Source organism: Podarcis filfolensis, assembly GCF_964270895.1.
Source record: "Podarcis filfolensis genome assembly, chromosome: 7".
NCBI lineage: Eukaryota > Metazoa > Chordata > Lepidosauria > Squamata > Lacertidae > Podarcis > Podarcis filfolensis.
Genome location: NC_139603.1, coordinates 41,994,325 through 42,007,713, shown reverse-complemented (window position 1 = coordinate 42,007,713; position 13,389 = coordinate 41,994,325). Strand labels below are relative to the sequence as shown.

The window sequence follows — 13,389 nt, the reverse complement described above, 5'->3', positions numbered from 1 at the left end:
AAAAATACAGTATAGATTGTCCTTGAATCTTCCTGTGACACTTACCATCCTCTCCTGCCACACCACTGTGGCACGTCACACCCTTTGACAACCTATACTTTCCTACTAAAGTCAAACCTTGGTTGTCGAACGTAATCCGTTCCGGAAGACTGTTTGGCTTGCAGGAGCTTCCTGCACTCAAGCAGAAGCCACATCAGATGTTTGGTTTCCAAAAAGCGTTTGAAAACCGGAGCATTTACTTCCGGGTTTTCGGCATCCGGGAGCTGAAACATTCCAAAACGGAGGTGTTCGGGAGCCAAGGTTTGACTGTGTCTGATTTGTACTTTCATTGGTGTATACCAGTTGTGGTGTGCTGCTATTTGTTATTCAGTTACACCATATGTTATGCTAAAATCCCTGAAGCAGGATGATGGGATTGGAAACTAGTTCCACCTAGGTATGGTGTAAAGTGCTGTTGGTGGGGGCATGGCCAAGTTTTGAGTGACTGCAGGCTTTGGCATGAGTCTGTTCTTCCTTTGTGCTGCCTATGACTCCACTATGTTTTTGTCTGCTTCGCAATGACCTATATGGGAAGTCCTACTGACCTGTCTGTCATGCTGGCAGTGAATATAAACTTATGCCACTGTAGGCAGCCTTCTGCTGCTTTCTAAAAGCAGGGATGGGGAACATGTGGCCTTCCAGATGTTGCTATCCTGCAGCTGTAATCATCCCCAACCATTGGCCACGCTGGCTGGGACTGATGAGAATTGGAGTTCAGTAACACCTGGAGGGCACTAGGTTCCCCATTTCTGTCCTAAAGCATCTCAGCCAGCAGATCTTGAGTATAGGATTGCAGCCTAAAGTACATGAACAAACCATTCTAAGATTGGCATGTAAATTTCAATCCAACTGTCTCATGTTGGGAAAATAGGTCTATAGAATATTGTAAGATGCTATTAGGCCTGAGATGCAAATAGGTAGTAGTTGCCATATAAATGCTGTGAATGCCTTGGAATACTATCTCAAGCTCAGTTGGTACTGATTTGGACAAATCAGGGCTCCTCTGAATTGTTTCAGGTAAATTTATTCTGTACACATGTTGGACATGTTATTACATTTTTGTTTTGTGTTGACTTCAGTGAAACACAAGCTATTGTTTGGTTGTAGACAAGGCCATTCTAACAAACTTTTGATTTTGACTTCATGACACGTTGCTTACAGATAAAGAGGATTTTTTTGAAGTGGAAGGCGTTGTCTTGACAACCAAACTCCAGCTAAGAATAGGAACTGAAATTAAAAGCCCAAATTTGCTATAAATTCATCTAAGTTGGTTCAGTCTTGTTCTGGAATTTGAGTGCAGATTTCAAAAGTCAGATCATGTTGTGTGCTTGTTCATTTGATTCCATACACCACTTATTTTAAACCTAAATTTTCACAGTATCAAATCAATTCTTGGAATTTTGTGTTTATGCTATAATTGATTCTGTGATGTTTTGTATAATGAGAAACCCCCAATTCCAACAGGATGCTTTTGGGATTAAGAACTGGAATTGAATTCACTTACATTAAAATTTAAGGGCGGAATTCAGTTTTGTGCTATGACAAACATTCTGTCTGCGCAAGCCTTTTAGCTTACCAGATGGAATGATCCCTTCTTTTTCCACCCACCCACCCCATTTTGGGGTTCTTTGCCCCCCAAGCCAATTTTGAGAGGAGGTGATCAAGATGGCTGCCAACCTCTCAGGCAGGATGAGGCAGCTGCTCTCACTGTATTACTGTTTTATTGCCCTATTTTGTGCTCTGTTTTATTGTTTTGCTTCCTTGTTATCTCGCTGGTCTAATGTATTCGCACTAACTGCAACTTACCAGATGAGAAAACCCAACTGAAAAACTGCCAAGAAAACTGCTAGGATAGGAGAAGTGCTGGGCTGAGAGAAACACAGGGCGAGTCAGTGTTTTACTGATCAGGTGAGGAGGAAAAGAAATGAAATAATTAACCCCTCTCCACTTTGTTGGATATAACTCTTTGTGGGACTCTGTGCAAGCTTGGCTTAATGCTTTGCTCTGTTACCTTCCCGAGTGGTTGACCAATATGGTGTATGCAAGGAAGGCATTTAAAGCCCTGGGAATTATGCCAAACTTTGCAAGCAGTTCTCCTGAACCTCGGAGAAGACAAAGTAAAATCACAGTTTTACCTTCAGGAGAGCAAAAAAGAGTCAAGCAAGCTGATACAAGATGAAGTATCCCCTATACTTCCTGCTTTGGAGTGGTCAATAAATCTTAAAGGGGACATGCAAGAACCTAGGAATATAAGAAAGTTCCTTCAATAAATTTGGCCAATTTGAGAAATAAATTGGGGCAAACCGACAAGCTTATACAGAGGTCGTCTTTTGAGCTCAGTAAAAGCCCACCCAGGCAACAAGCCATTTCTAAATGCACACAAACAGAGAGACACTCAACTCCAGGATCAGCTTCATAAGGTTTGCTCAGAATTATTTCTCATCAAAAACTTCCTTACAGAAAGCAATGGGCTGCTTACAACATTAGTGGAAAATTTTACAATTCAAGAGAGAGTCGAAAGATATTGAAAGGACATCTAGACAACCCCAGCCGGTAATCAATTACAGAAGCTTTACAAGTTGATACCAATGAATTCCACTCTGGACACAAATAACATTCAAAACCCATAGGAAAAAAGGGAAAAGGAAGAAGACAGCAGCAAATGTTGCTAAACCACAACCAACGGTAGAGAAGGAAAATAAAACAGATGCCTCAGTTTAGGTTGCTGCTCTGACTCCAGGAGGGAAAGCACAAGGGAAACAGGATACTATCCACAAAATTGAACTTGATCCAATAACCGGTTACCCAGAGGCCCAATGTGACTTTCATCAGGAAAAAAGGTGGAATTTGGTGATGATTCCACAAAAACTAGTTATCGCAAATTATCCTAAACCAACTCCCATCACAGAGATGTCCTAGTGATGTTGATTTACAAAGAGTCAGTAATAAAATATTTGTTGAGGGATGATACTCCTGAAACTACCAAGATTGTTTCAGGGTACTTAGCCGAGATCTTTAAAGCTAAATCTAAAGTTGCCTGATTTATTCAGTGGTGGCTATCTAGTCTTTTATATATTGTATATGTTTGGAGTATCAATGTATTTGTATGACTGTATGATTTTATGATTTTACTGTTTTAACTTATGCCAATAAAGACGACTACTACTACTACTACTAGGAGGTACTACTAGGAGTACCAGGAGGTACTACTACTACTACTACTAGTAGTAATGTATTGACCTGAATATAAGCCTCACCTTTTTTTTTTCCAAATTCCGACCGTGAAAAGTTAAAGTGTGGCTTAAATTCACCACCTTACAAAAATTGCTTTTTACGGTATCGCTGCTGAAACAGACAGTGTAAAACGGAACGGGTGTGAGTGCCTGCGAAATTTTAAGAGAGCGGCTTATATTCGGGTATTGTCTTTCCTCCCCTTTCCTCTTGAATTTTAAAGGTGCGGCTTATATTTGGGTGCAGCTTATATTCAGGCCAATACGATAATAGAGAGGAGAAGGGGAAGCCTTGTTCTGCAAGCAGAAGTCATTGTGCAGAGCTTCCACTTCCAAGGTTCATTTGGTTAATCCCGTCCTAAATATCTATTGTAGTAAATACTCGTTCTTTTCTGATGGATATCTACCGGTAATTAACTGATGAAACTTCCAGGTTTACACTGGGTGCAGTCCTGAGGAGGATACCACTTTTCAATGCACCCCATGTTAGCCCTGCCACTGATAAAACCTTGCATGTAGAAAACCAGTACATTTAGAGGCAAATTCTAAGTAAGACTTAATCCTCTTACGCTAGTTTTCTGTTTCAGGGAATTTTTATCACAGGAGAGATACAAAAGTGGTATCTTCCACCCCACCTGTAGTTTATCATTGTGCAACTGATTTTACCACTTGAGGACTCTCCCATCTTTATTTGGCGGTGAGTGAAAACAGGCATGAAGGAGACCATTGTCATCTTGTATTAATTAAAAATAGTAACCATTTTTTTTTAGTGATATTAGATAAACTGTATGTAGTCTAGTCACAATATATAAGCACACATGTTGTTGATCAAAATTTAGCTAATAACGCAGGGAGCTAGAGAGCATGATAACAGCTGAAGAAAGCAATAGCTAAGCCTACCAAGTTCCTGGCAATTCCTTTAAAATTTTGATAAGACCTTAGAAATGGTTCTACCATACATATACGTCACATCCTGGAAGAGTGACCTCCTTTCCAGGAGGTACTCAATGAGATTGCTTTTTCCTTACTTCCTGATGATAAATCGGTTACAGTTATTGGTGGATAGAACCACCCAGCAAATTTCAGCTCACACTAGATGTCACTGTTCAGTTACACCACTATGTAGTGAAGTTTTGGATATTTCTCTTTCTCTTAATTTGAAAAGGAAAACCCAGAAAGAACAATGTTATTACTGTATGTGTTCAAAGTCAACATAATACTATTAAAAAACCCTGAACAGTTCTGTGACTTTATTATTATTATTATTATTATTTAGTCCAGACAGTGGCTGTACTATACTTCAAAAATAATCATGGGTAAGTTCTGTTGCTAAGTTACATATAGTGGTGCTTCTGACTGAATGTGGTAAAACAACATATAAAATAATTGTCAAAACAAAAGATACCTGAAAAGGTAAACCATTAGAGCCTGTTAGACATTTTGGAATGAATCCTTTGCGGTTGTTGTTGTTGTTTTGTTTTGCCATTGTAGCAAGATGATCAGTTTACTAAGCAACACTTAAAAGAATTGACTAAAAGTCACTGTCTGAGGAACACTGTTGCTTACAGTATATGATGGTGTTTGATGCCTGGGTGCTTGTAGAGAGGGAAGCTTATAGTTGCAACCAGTGCTTGAAGTGGAAGTTGGAGGAGCCGGAAATAGGATGGTTTCATTTCAAATGAGGCCAGGTTCAATTATCTCTATTGAAAACAACTTGGATGATTTTAGATCCTCTTGAAAATAGATGGGATAACATCCTATCCCACTTCAAATACTGATTGTAATTCAGGCGTTTTGTTCAGAATAATTTTGTTAAGGCCTGTGGAAGAGACTTCTTTTTAAAAACACCCAGCGATTTATTTATTTAATACCCAGTAAGAAGGTATTGCTAAATGCTCCTAAGAAATTGTGCAGGGGATCTGCCCTGTGTTTCGCTTTGCCCAGAAGCATTTTGTCTAGCCTGCATTAATATGTAAAATAATTCTGTTATGAGCCAGCCCTCACCATTAATGAAAAATGAGTGACCCACTTATAAACCAGCCATGTCATTTTCCTTTGCATTCTGCCTCTGGAGAAGCTTTAAATAAGATTTCTGGATATGTGCAAATCTGATAAAGTTGGTATATGCTCAAGCAAACAACAAGAGAAGAAAAAAATTCTCTTTCAATATGGGCTGAGAATAGTCCTTAAAATAAAACACACTTATTTACACTTAAATTCTTTCTTTGTTGCACTATAGCAGTGGAAACTAATATCTTGCCATTTTGTTTGTTTGTTCAAGGTGCAGTTTGATTTGTCTCCTCAGCCAGGATAAGTGTTTCATCTTCTCCAATTAGCACTACTAGTGTTTGCTTTGAAACTTAAATAGTATGCATATGTGATCTGCAGAGAAAATGAACAATCTTTCTTGTTTCCTGTGTAACAACAAAGACCCCCCCCCTTTCCAAAAACTCATGTGAAAGGGTTTAAAAAGCTTTAAAAGTTATTTTGGAAAACATTATGATTAATCCTGTGTGCTGTTATTATGTTGGTATTGCACAAGTGTGCGAGGGTTGAACACATTTTTTAAAAGCATACAGTGGATGATGCAGAATTGCAAATGACATGTCTGCTGTTCTATTTCCAGAAGAGCCAAACTGAGTTTTTCTGAGCACCTTGACTCAAAAAGTATCTGCTTTGCCTGAGAAGGTAAGCTAGCACAGGGCTGGTCGAAGGACAAACAGACCCTGGTGGCATAGGGAAACTGTGGTTCTCCAGATGTTGTTGGTTCCATCTCCTACCTGCCCATTGTCAGGGATAATGAGAGTTGTAGTCCTGTAACATTTGGAGGGCTGTACATGTTCCCTGTCCCTGCTATCTAGGTATGGACAAAAGAAATGCCCCCACCTTCAGTTCAGCAGGCGTGAGACATATGGAAAATAGTAACACCCTATCTCCACCTGCTTCCAATCTAACTAAAGTCTCCACAGCCTCCAAAGGCAAAGCATTGTACAGGAAAATCCCATACTCACCTACAAATTCCTCATTTCTTTTTCTTGCACCTCCCTGAACCACACCTCTTCGTCTGTAAAGTCTTCAGTGACAAAGTCTATAACTGTCTGGAACCCTTCTCTGTCTTGGTCTTTCTCTTTCTCAGCATTCCTGAGCTGCATTCGATTTCCTCTGCAGTCTCTAATTCTTCTGAGTCCCCCACTTCTCTTTCCTAAGCTCATAAGTTGCTGACAGGTGAATCTTGCATCCTGGAAGAAAATCTCATAATTAACGCTTTCCACTGCTTTCCACTGCTCCCTGAGTACCTTTATGAGGGCTCTCCTCTATCTAGACTATGGTTGGCAGTCTTCTGATTCTCACTGCTGGTGTTAAATGCAACTGCTGGAGCCTACTGCTAGTCTCTGCTGGTACAAGCAGCATCAGACTGGAGAGGTGAGGAGATGGACCATTGGATAGTAGTAGTTAGTAGTAGCAGCAGCAATAATAATAATAATAATAATAATAATAATAATAATAATAATATTTATATTCCATTGGTGGACAGGGTCCACCAATATCAGCACTGCATCATCTGTGACAGGGAGAAGGGTAAGAGGGAGGGCTGTCCAGCTCCAAATCTCGTGATACCAGGAAATCCTGTCATTGTGAGACAGGATTGGGATCTCAATACTTGGAACAGAGATTGGCCTTTGTGTCTGGAGTCCTAAGGGGAGGTACCAGCATATCCACTCACCTGCAGACTTAAAGGAGAAGTAGAGCTGTGTGTCATCAGCATATTGCTGACAACATACTCCAAACATCCAGATAAACCCAGTCAATGGTTTCATTTAGATCAGTGATAGCCAAACTTGGTCCTCCAGCTGTTTTGGGACTACAACTCCCATCATCCCTAGCTAACAGGACCAGTGGTCAGGGATGATGGGAAGGATACCATTGTTGAGGAGACTTCTGAGAGGTCATGAAAAATTAGCAGGGGCACATTTCCCCTTTTCTTTCCTCACAGAGGTCATACAGGGCGAACAAAGCAGTTTCTTTGCCAAAACCGGGCCTAAACCCCAATTGAAATGAATCTAGTATATGTGCCCCCTAATCACTGTACCGCAGTAGCCACATTAGAAATTACTACATTTTATGTGACCCAAGTAGTTGAAGCATCAGGAGGGAGGTGAGGTGAGGAAGAAGGGTAGGAAAGATTGCACGCCTTTGTGCCGTGGTACAAAGCTTCACCCACATTTGATCTCACCACAATAACGGTGGTGTGTAGCTACACACATAGCCTGATAGCTCTTTTTTGCACCCCTATCCCCTGTGCCTGCATCCCTGGTGGAGGCCAGTATCACCAACTCCTAGGTACGCCTCTGCTCATGGTGACCACACATCTAGTGTGCTGTCAGTGAAGTGAAGCTTCTACTGTGCTTCTTATGCAATGCAAGTAAAGGATTGTTCCATAACACTATAATTTTATGATTGGTAATTCTGAATAATATTTCACTTGAAATGGTAAAACCACAGAGGTACTTTCTTTGGCATATGTTGATATCTGAGACTCTTTCTGAAGCTTGTCGTATTATATTTAGAATTTGGTTGCTAAACTCTAAACCTGTTAGAAATCATGCATTTCATATACAAAATACTTAAAACTTGAATAGTTTCCAAATAATGTGAATAGAACCCCTCCTTAAACATGCTTCAGTGAAGTTACTACTGTGTTCCTTTCTAGTTATTATGGAAAGGATAAAGGAAATCTGAAAGCTCTACATCTTTTTTAAAAAGCAGACAATAAAACACAATTTAATGTTGCAAAGGGCACTTTTAGATGTAGCTGCAATGTGATTTTAAAAGAATTATGCCAGTGGGTAAGTGAATCACTAATCAGACACTGTAGGGAATTGTTCATAACTGCAATCACCTGGACATCTTTGACTTATGTTACTAAATATAATGACGATAATAGTTCTGAAGGCATTATATATTTCAGAATTATACACACCCTTTAGCAGCATGAAGGCTACAGCATTATTTCGCCCCCTGTTTATGTCTTATCCTTCCAGATGGTCTAGACATAGAAACTGTAGAGATGACCGTATTCTACTTTAAAAATTGTACATTAACAAAAAGAGAAATGGAGAGGCAGAAACTATTTATAATATATAGAAATTCTAGAGTGTTCTGTACACAATGTGAATAATGCATGCACAGTATCTGGAACCATCACCAATATCCTAGCTGTTGCCATTAGAAACATAGGAGCATAGAAAGCTGCCATTGGTCCATTTAGCTTAGTGTTGCCTACAGTGATTGGCAGCATTCTCCAGGATTTCAGGCAGGGTTCTTTTCCCAGACCTACCCGGTACTTGGAGATGTTGGGAATTGAACTGGAATTGTTTGCTTGCAAAGCAGATATTCTACCAGGGAACTGTGGCGCATTGCTACTGACATTAACACATACACCGGATAGCAGTCATTACTCAACTGTGTCCCAGCAGTAATATTGAATCTCATCTCATTACAACAAAGGCTAATTAATGCATATATTTAACTACTGATACTTGAATAGGAACTCTTCCCCTCGCTCCAATTTTCAGAGGCATAGCCACTTTGGTCTATTGCAGCTGGGAATCATTACTGGCTCACAAGCTCCCACTTGTCCATCGCCTAACCACCTTGTTTCATGCTCCGACTTTGGCACTGTTCTTTTCTATCTACAGTTGCCTGTTATGCCAAAGCAGGGAACTGTGATTTAATTACAGTTTTCAGTTGGACCCTGATTTAGTAAACCACGGTTCTCTGTTTTGCATTTAACAGGGAACTGTAGCTGAAACAGACCAAATTTTGAAGTGCCAAAGTCCACACACAAAATGTGGAGGCAGGAGAAGAGTTTGTTCCTGGCTTAAACTATGGTACATTAGGGAAGGAATTTTATGTTATGTAGTGGGCCAATATCCTTTGTAATACAGGCAGGGGATTTCAGGAAGTGTTGGCCTCAACACTCAGTGTCATGTATCTAAGTTAGGGGTCGGCAAAGTTTTTGTGGCTTGGGCTGGTTCACGGTCCCGCAGACGCCACGGTGGACCGGAGTGCGCGCGTATGCATGCGCAAACGCTATTTCCGGCACTCCTCCCAGCACAGAGGAGGCGTGTGCAGCTTCCCATTGGCTGCAGGAGCTTCCTGCAGCCAATGGGAAGCCAGCCAGCATCGTGGAAGGCGGTCCCTGCTCTACTCCGTGCCAGTTTAGCGCAGCACACGGGAGCCGATCGAGCAGGCAGTGGGGGTTCCTGAGCAGGCTGCGGGGTTCTATGGGCCGGTTAACTTAGGTTGCCAACCCCTGATCTAAGTACTGGGTGTTGGCAGTCATCTTTAACTCTATTCAATTGCACAGCAACTGCAACAGCCAAACTGTTGTTATGTGCATGTCCACTTTTATGGAGATTCCACAAGATATGTTGGAATCCTTTCAGTGTAAAGGTCTTCAAAACTACTCCTGCACGTGATCTGTGTTTATATAAGCACTCTTAGTTTAATATAACTATTTTGCTAAGGAAAATGCTTCTTTTTTCACTTGGCTGCATAAGCCTGTATCCTGAAAGGCTACATTAGGACATGAATAAGTCCCCTGGGAGATAGGAAGTAGGATTCTTGGTAACATAGATGTATCTAGATCACTTTGTGTTGTGCTCTCTTGGGAGATCACAGTTTGAAGTATTCCTGTGGTAGCAAACTAGGAATGTTGTTTTGGCTCTGAGCTCTGCACAGACCTATTGGCCCTGGGTTCCAAACTTAACCCTGTCCTGAGAGTGTGGTCTGGATATTTCAAACATGATTTAAAATCTAAATTAAGCATATACAAGTGTGAGTTTTGCATTGCGGCATCAGACTTGGATTTCATCTGAACTTGGCTAGTCAGTACTTAAACTCTGATTGTTAGCATTATTTTCACTGCTTTCAGTAGATTTTTTTGGTTAACCTCTGAGTAAAGAAATCAGAGCCTAAAGCAAGTTAAGGATTCATACAGCAAACTTGTAAACAAGCTCTCTGATTCCCATTGAGTCTCCTTGAATTTGTTCATTGTTTTGCATGATGCATCCAGCATCACGCAAGGGTGTGCATAACCCTCTTCAAACAGTACACATGGTCTACCAACTCCGTTTGATGAGAATTTTCACATTTCCCCAGTCCTGCAAATAAATCAGTTTTATTTTTAGTCTTGCTTTTGAAGTATTTTATGAATCTGTTTGCTCCAGGCTTCCTTTATTCTTGATGCAATTTTATCCATTGGCTCTGCTTGCTATGCTACCTACATTTTAAGTATATTGTTTCCAGCCTAATGCATTCAGCAGTCTAAGTTTTTCTTTTTAACAGCAGGCACTGGGACTTCCATTCATGCACAGCATTATATGACAAACTGTGTAAGACATGAATGTTTTGAGTTGCGTGGCCTGTGCGTTCGTATTGAATGCAAGGTAGGTACTTGTCATTCTGTTTATCTCAGTGTGTTTGCATCCCTTCCCACTGTTTCTGAGCTCCCTACTGTTTTGTTCAGTGGTCTATACTAGCAATACAGTAAAACTGACTGAAATCCACATCTCCCAGTGTTTTCTGCTGGCGCTTCAGAGATTGAGGACTATTCACTGTCATTTGTATTATGCAGCAATGAAGCTAGAATTGCAAAGAAGGGTAGCACAGCACCAGGCACTGAAGAAGCCTTCGAATTGGGGTGGAGGTGGGATGGAAGGAGTGAATGCATAGCATACATGAATTTAAAAAATAGAGAGTACTGAGCTGAGGTAGTAAGTTCAGAAAAGCATTTGTGTAAGGTAAAACTCCAGAAATTGTATCATGCTAAAAAAAGTTGCTTACAAAAACCTTGTTGCTATGACGAGAAATAAAAGATGACTGCGATGAATGGATGCAATGTCATAAAGCATGTCCATGATACACAACAACCCTCTGCAAATGTACTTGAAGTAAAACCCCAGCGTTGTGAAATGAAACGTATTTCATTCTAAGTGTGCATAGGATTGCAGCCTTAAGATGTCCTTGTGACTTTTTGCTGTCATTTCACCAGCTTGTTCTCAGGAACAACTGCTCTGTGCAACTGCTAGGGAGACTGATTTTTGGTGATAGGAAGGAAAACATGAAGGAACCTGAGAAGTAATGCACATAACATGCTGAACTTGACAGAGCTTCTAAGGAGACTGTCTTTGCCATCAGGGGGGAAATATCACGGACACCCACTGAAGAGTCATCTCCTGTTTTGCTCACTTCTTTGATGATAGCTCTTTGCCTCATGATACAGGGCCCTCTTTCGGGTTTGCACTAGTTCTGCAAGCTTTCATTTTGAGTCCTTCATTCAGAAAAGGGTTTCCTTTTTAAATGCAGAATCTTTTATCAGGAAACACGTTGGTTTGTACTTAGTGTTTTAGACAGGAGCAACGTGTTGTTTATTTTCCTGCAGTCTTCCTTGACATTCCAGCCCGTGATATAATTTGTGTGTGTGTGTGTGCATCTTTCTCTCACACATAGAATGCAAATTAGCTTAATAGCTTGAGTTTGAGAGTTAGGCCTGATGTAAAAATTGTATCTGACTAGCCAAATCAGTCCTTCACGCAGCAGTGCACTTTACTTCTTTTCTAAGTATTCTTTCAGTTTTCATTGATTTCAGTGGGTGAGATGAAAGCACATGGAACTCAATGGAGCTTACAATGTAATCTTATAGTGTTTACTTAGAAGTAAAGATCCCATTGATGGGACTTACACATTTACATGGAAGTGTAGAATTATAACCTTAACTGTACTCAACTTCTTGCTGGAATCTACTTCTGGTATTTTCCTACTATTCTGGATTATTGCTTCACATGTATCATAAATAAGTACATGTGCATAAATCATGAGATAAATTGACACCTATTTTTTGTGCTTTGTATTTACTTTAAATCGCTTTTATATAAACAACTGTCTTGGTGTAAGTTTCCCTTTGCTTCGTGTGGAATACTGTAGCTAGAATTCAAATGGCTGCTTTTAGGTAAACCATTTGGATTTTGTGCATATTTATATTTATTGTCTTTTTTTGGAGAACATATCACAAAATCACTTGTGAGACTTCAGGGACATTTCAAAAGCAGTTTGTCATGTGTTACCTCTTGGATGCAGATAAATAATTGTGCAATTATTTTAATCCTGATATTCCAAATTTGTGATGAGCTAGATCCTACATAATTCTTCAATTTGTCTTCCCTTTATTTCTGTGCACTAGTGATCCATTTAAACAGCAGCTTGACCCTGTAAATTTAGCTGCTTCAGTGCCAAAAGTGGTTTCTGCCATGGCAGCAGATGCAAACCATCTATATTCATTTGCACCAAAATTGAAGTTACTGCATAAAATACAGGTGCAAAGTAGCATGATCATTAGGTTCCAGGATTGTCCAGGGGCGTTTCGACAACTTCATTAAAAGTTGCTCTAGCATCATTTGCAGTCATACTGGAGCTTTTAACAATTTTGCCTGATCGTCTAAGCTGCTAATTCATTGCATTAGTTCACAGGATTGGATCCTTAGCATTAACTTCTATAAATATATGTGGATACTTGTTTACAATCATTACAAATATGTGGTTTTGATTGGTGTTATGTTACTTGATAAAGTTCCTACGTTGGAAGAGCAATGCAGATAATTTGTTTTGAGACTCCCTTTTGCATAAGGCAAAAGAGCAGCTGTTGCATGTAGATCTGTGTTAAAGAGGGATGTTCAACATGAAGAATAAATTGGGTGGAAAGGATCAATACAAAAAATGTAATTCCAGAACTGCACTTTGCGGTAAATGCATAATCATGCATAGCATCTGTTAGATGAAAATATTAAGGTTGTTACATTGAAATAGCTATCTCTCTGAAGGTGCAATTATTTGGAAAACAGTTATATGTTTAAAAGCCCTGAGTTACGTCTGAGTTGAGCAAAAGCATTCCTCTGTCAGAATGATGGGAAAATTGTACATGTAGGAATTATTTCAGTGAAAATTTTGAAACACATTTTCTGACATTAGTTTATTTTGAGTGCTGTGCTAACATATTGTCATGCAAGTCTAGTTCTTTTTGGAGATGCAGCTGTCATGAAGGGGTGCCTGGAATGTGTTT

The 13,389-nt window shown here is 40.0% G+C and overlaps 2 protein-coding genes across 8 annotated transcripts in view; one reads left to right on the top strand and one right to left on the bottom strand.

Moving 5' to 3' along the window:
- Positions 1 to 13,389, top strand: part of LDLRAD4 (low density lipoprotein receptor class A domain containing 4) — a 279,454-nt gene that overhangs the window by 22,559 nt on the left and 243,506 nt on the right. The window lies entirely within an intron of this gene.
- The window catches only part of LOC310767380 (uncharacterized protein), a gene marked incomplete at its 3' end in the record, with an annotated part of 52,864 nt that continues 47,774 nt past the window's right edge, over positions 8,300 to 13,389 (bottom strand). The window contains exon 5 of the mRNA XM_083624250.1: positions 8,300 to 8,348. Coding sequence (XP_083480376.1) covers positions 8,300 to 8,348 — 49 coding nt within the window. The remainder of the gene's footprint in view (positions 8,349 to 13,389) is intronic.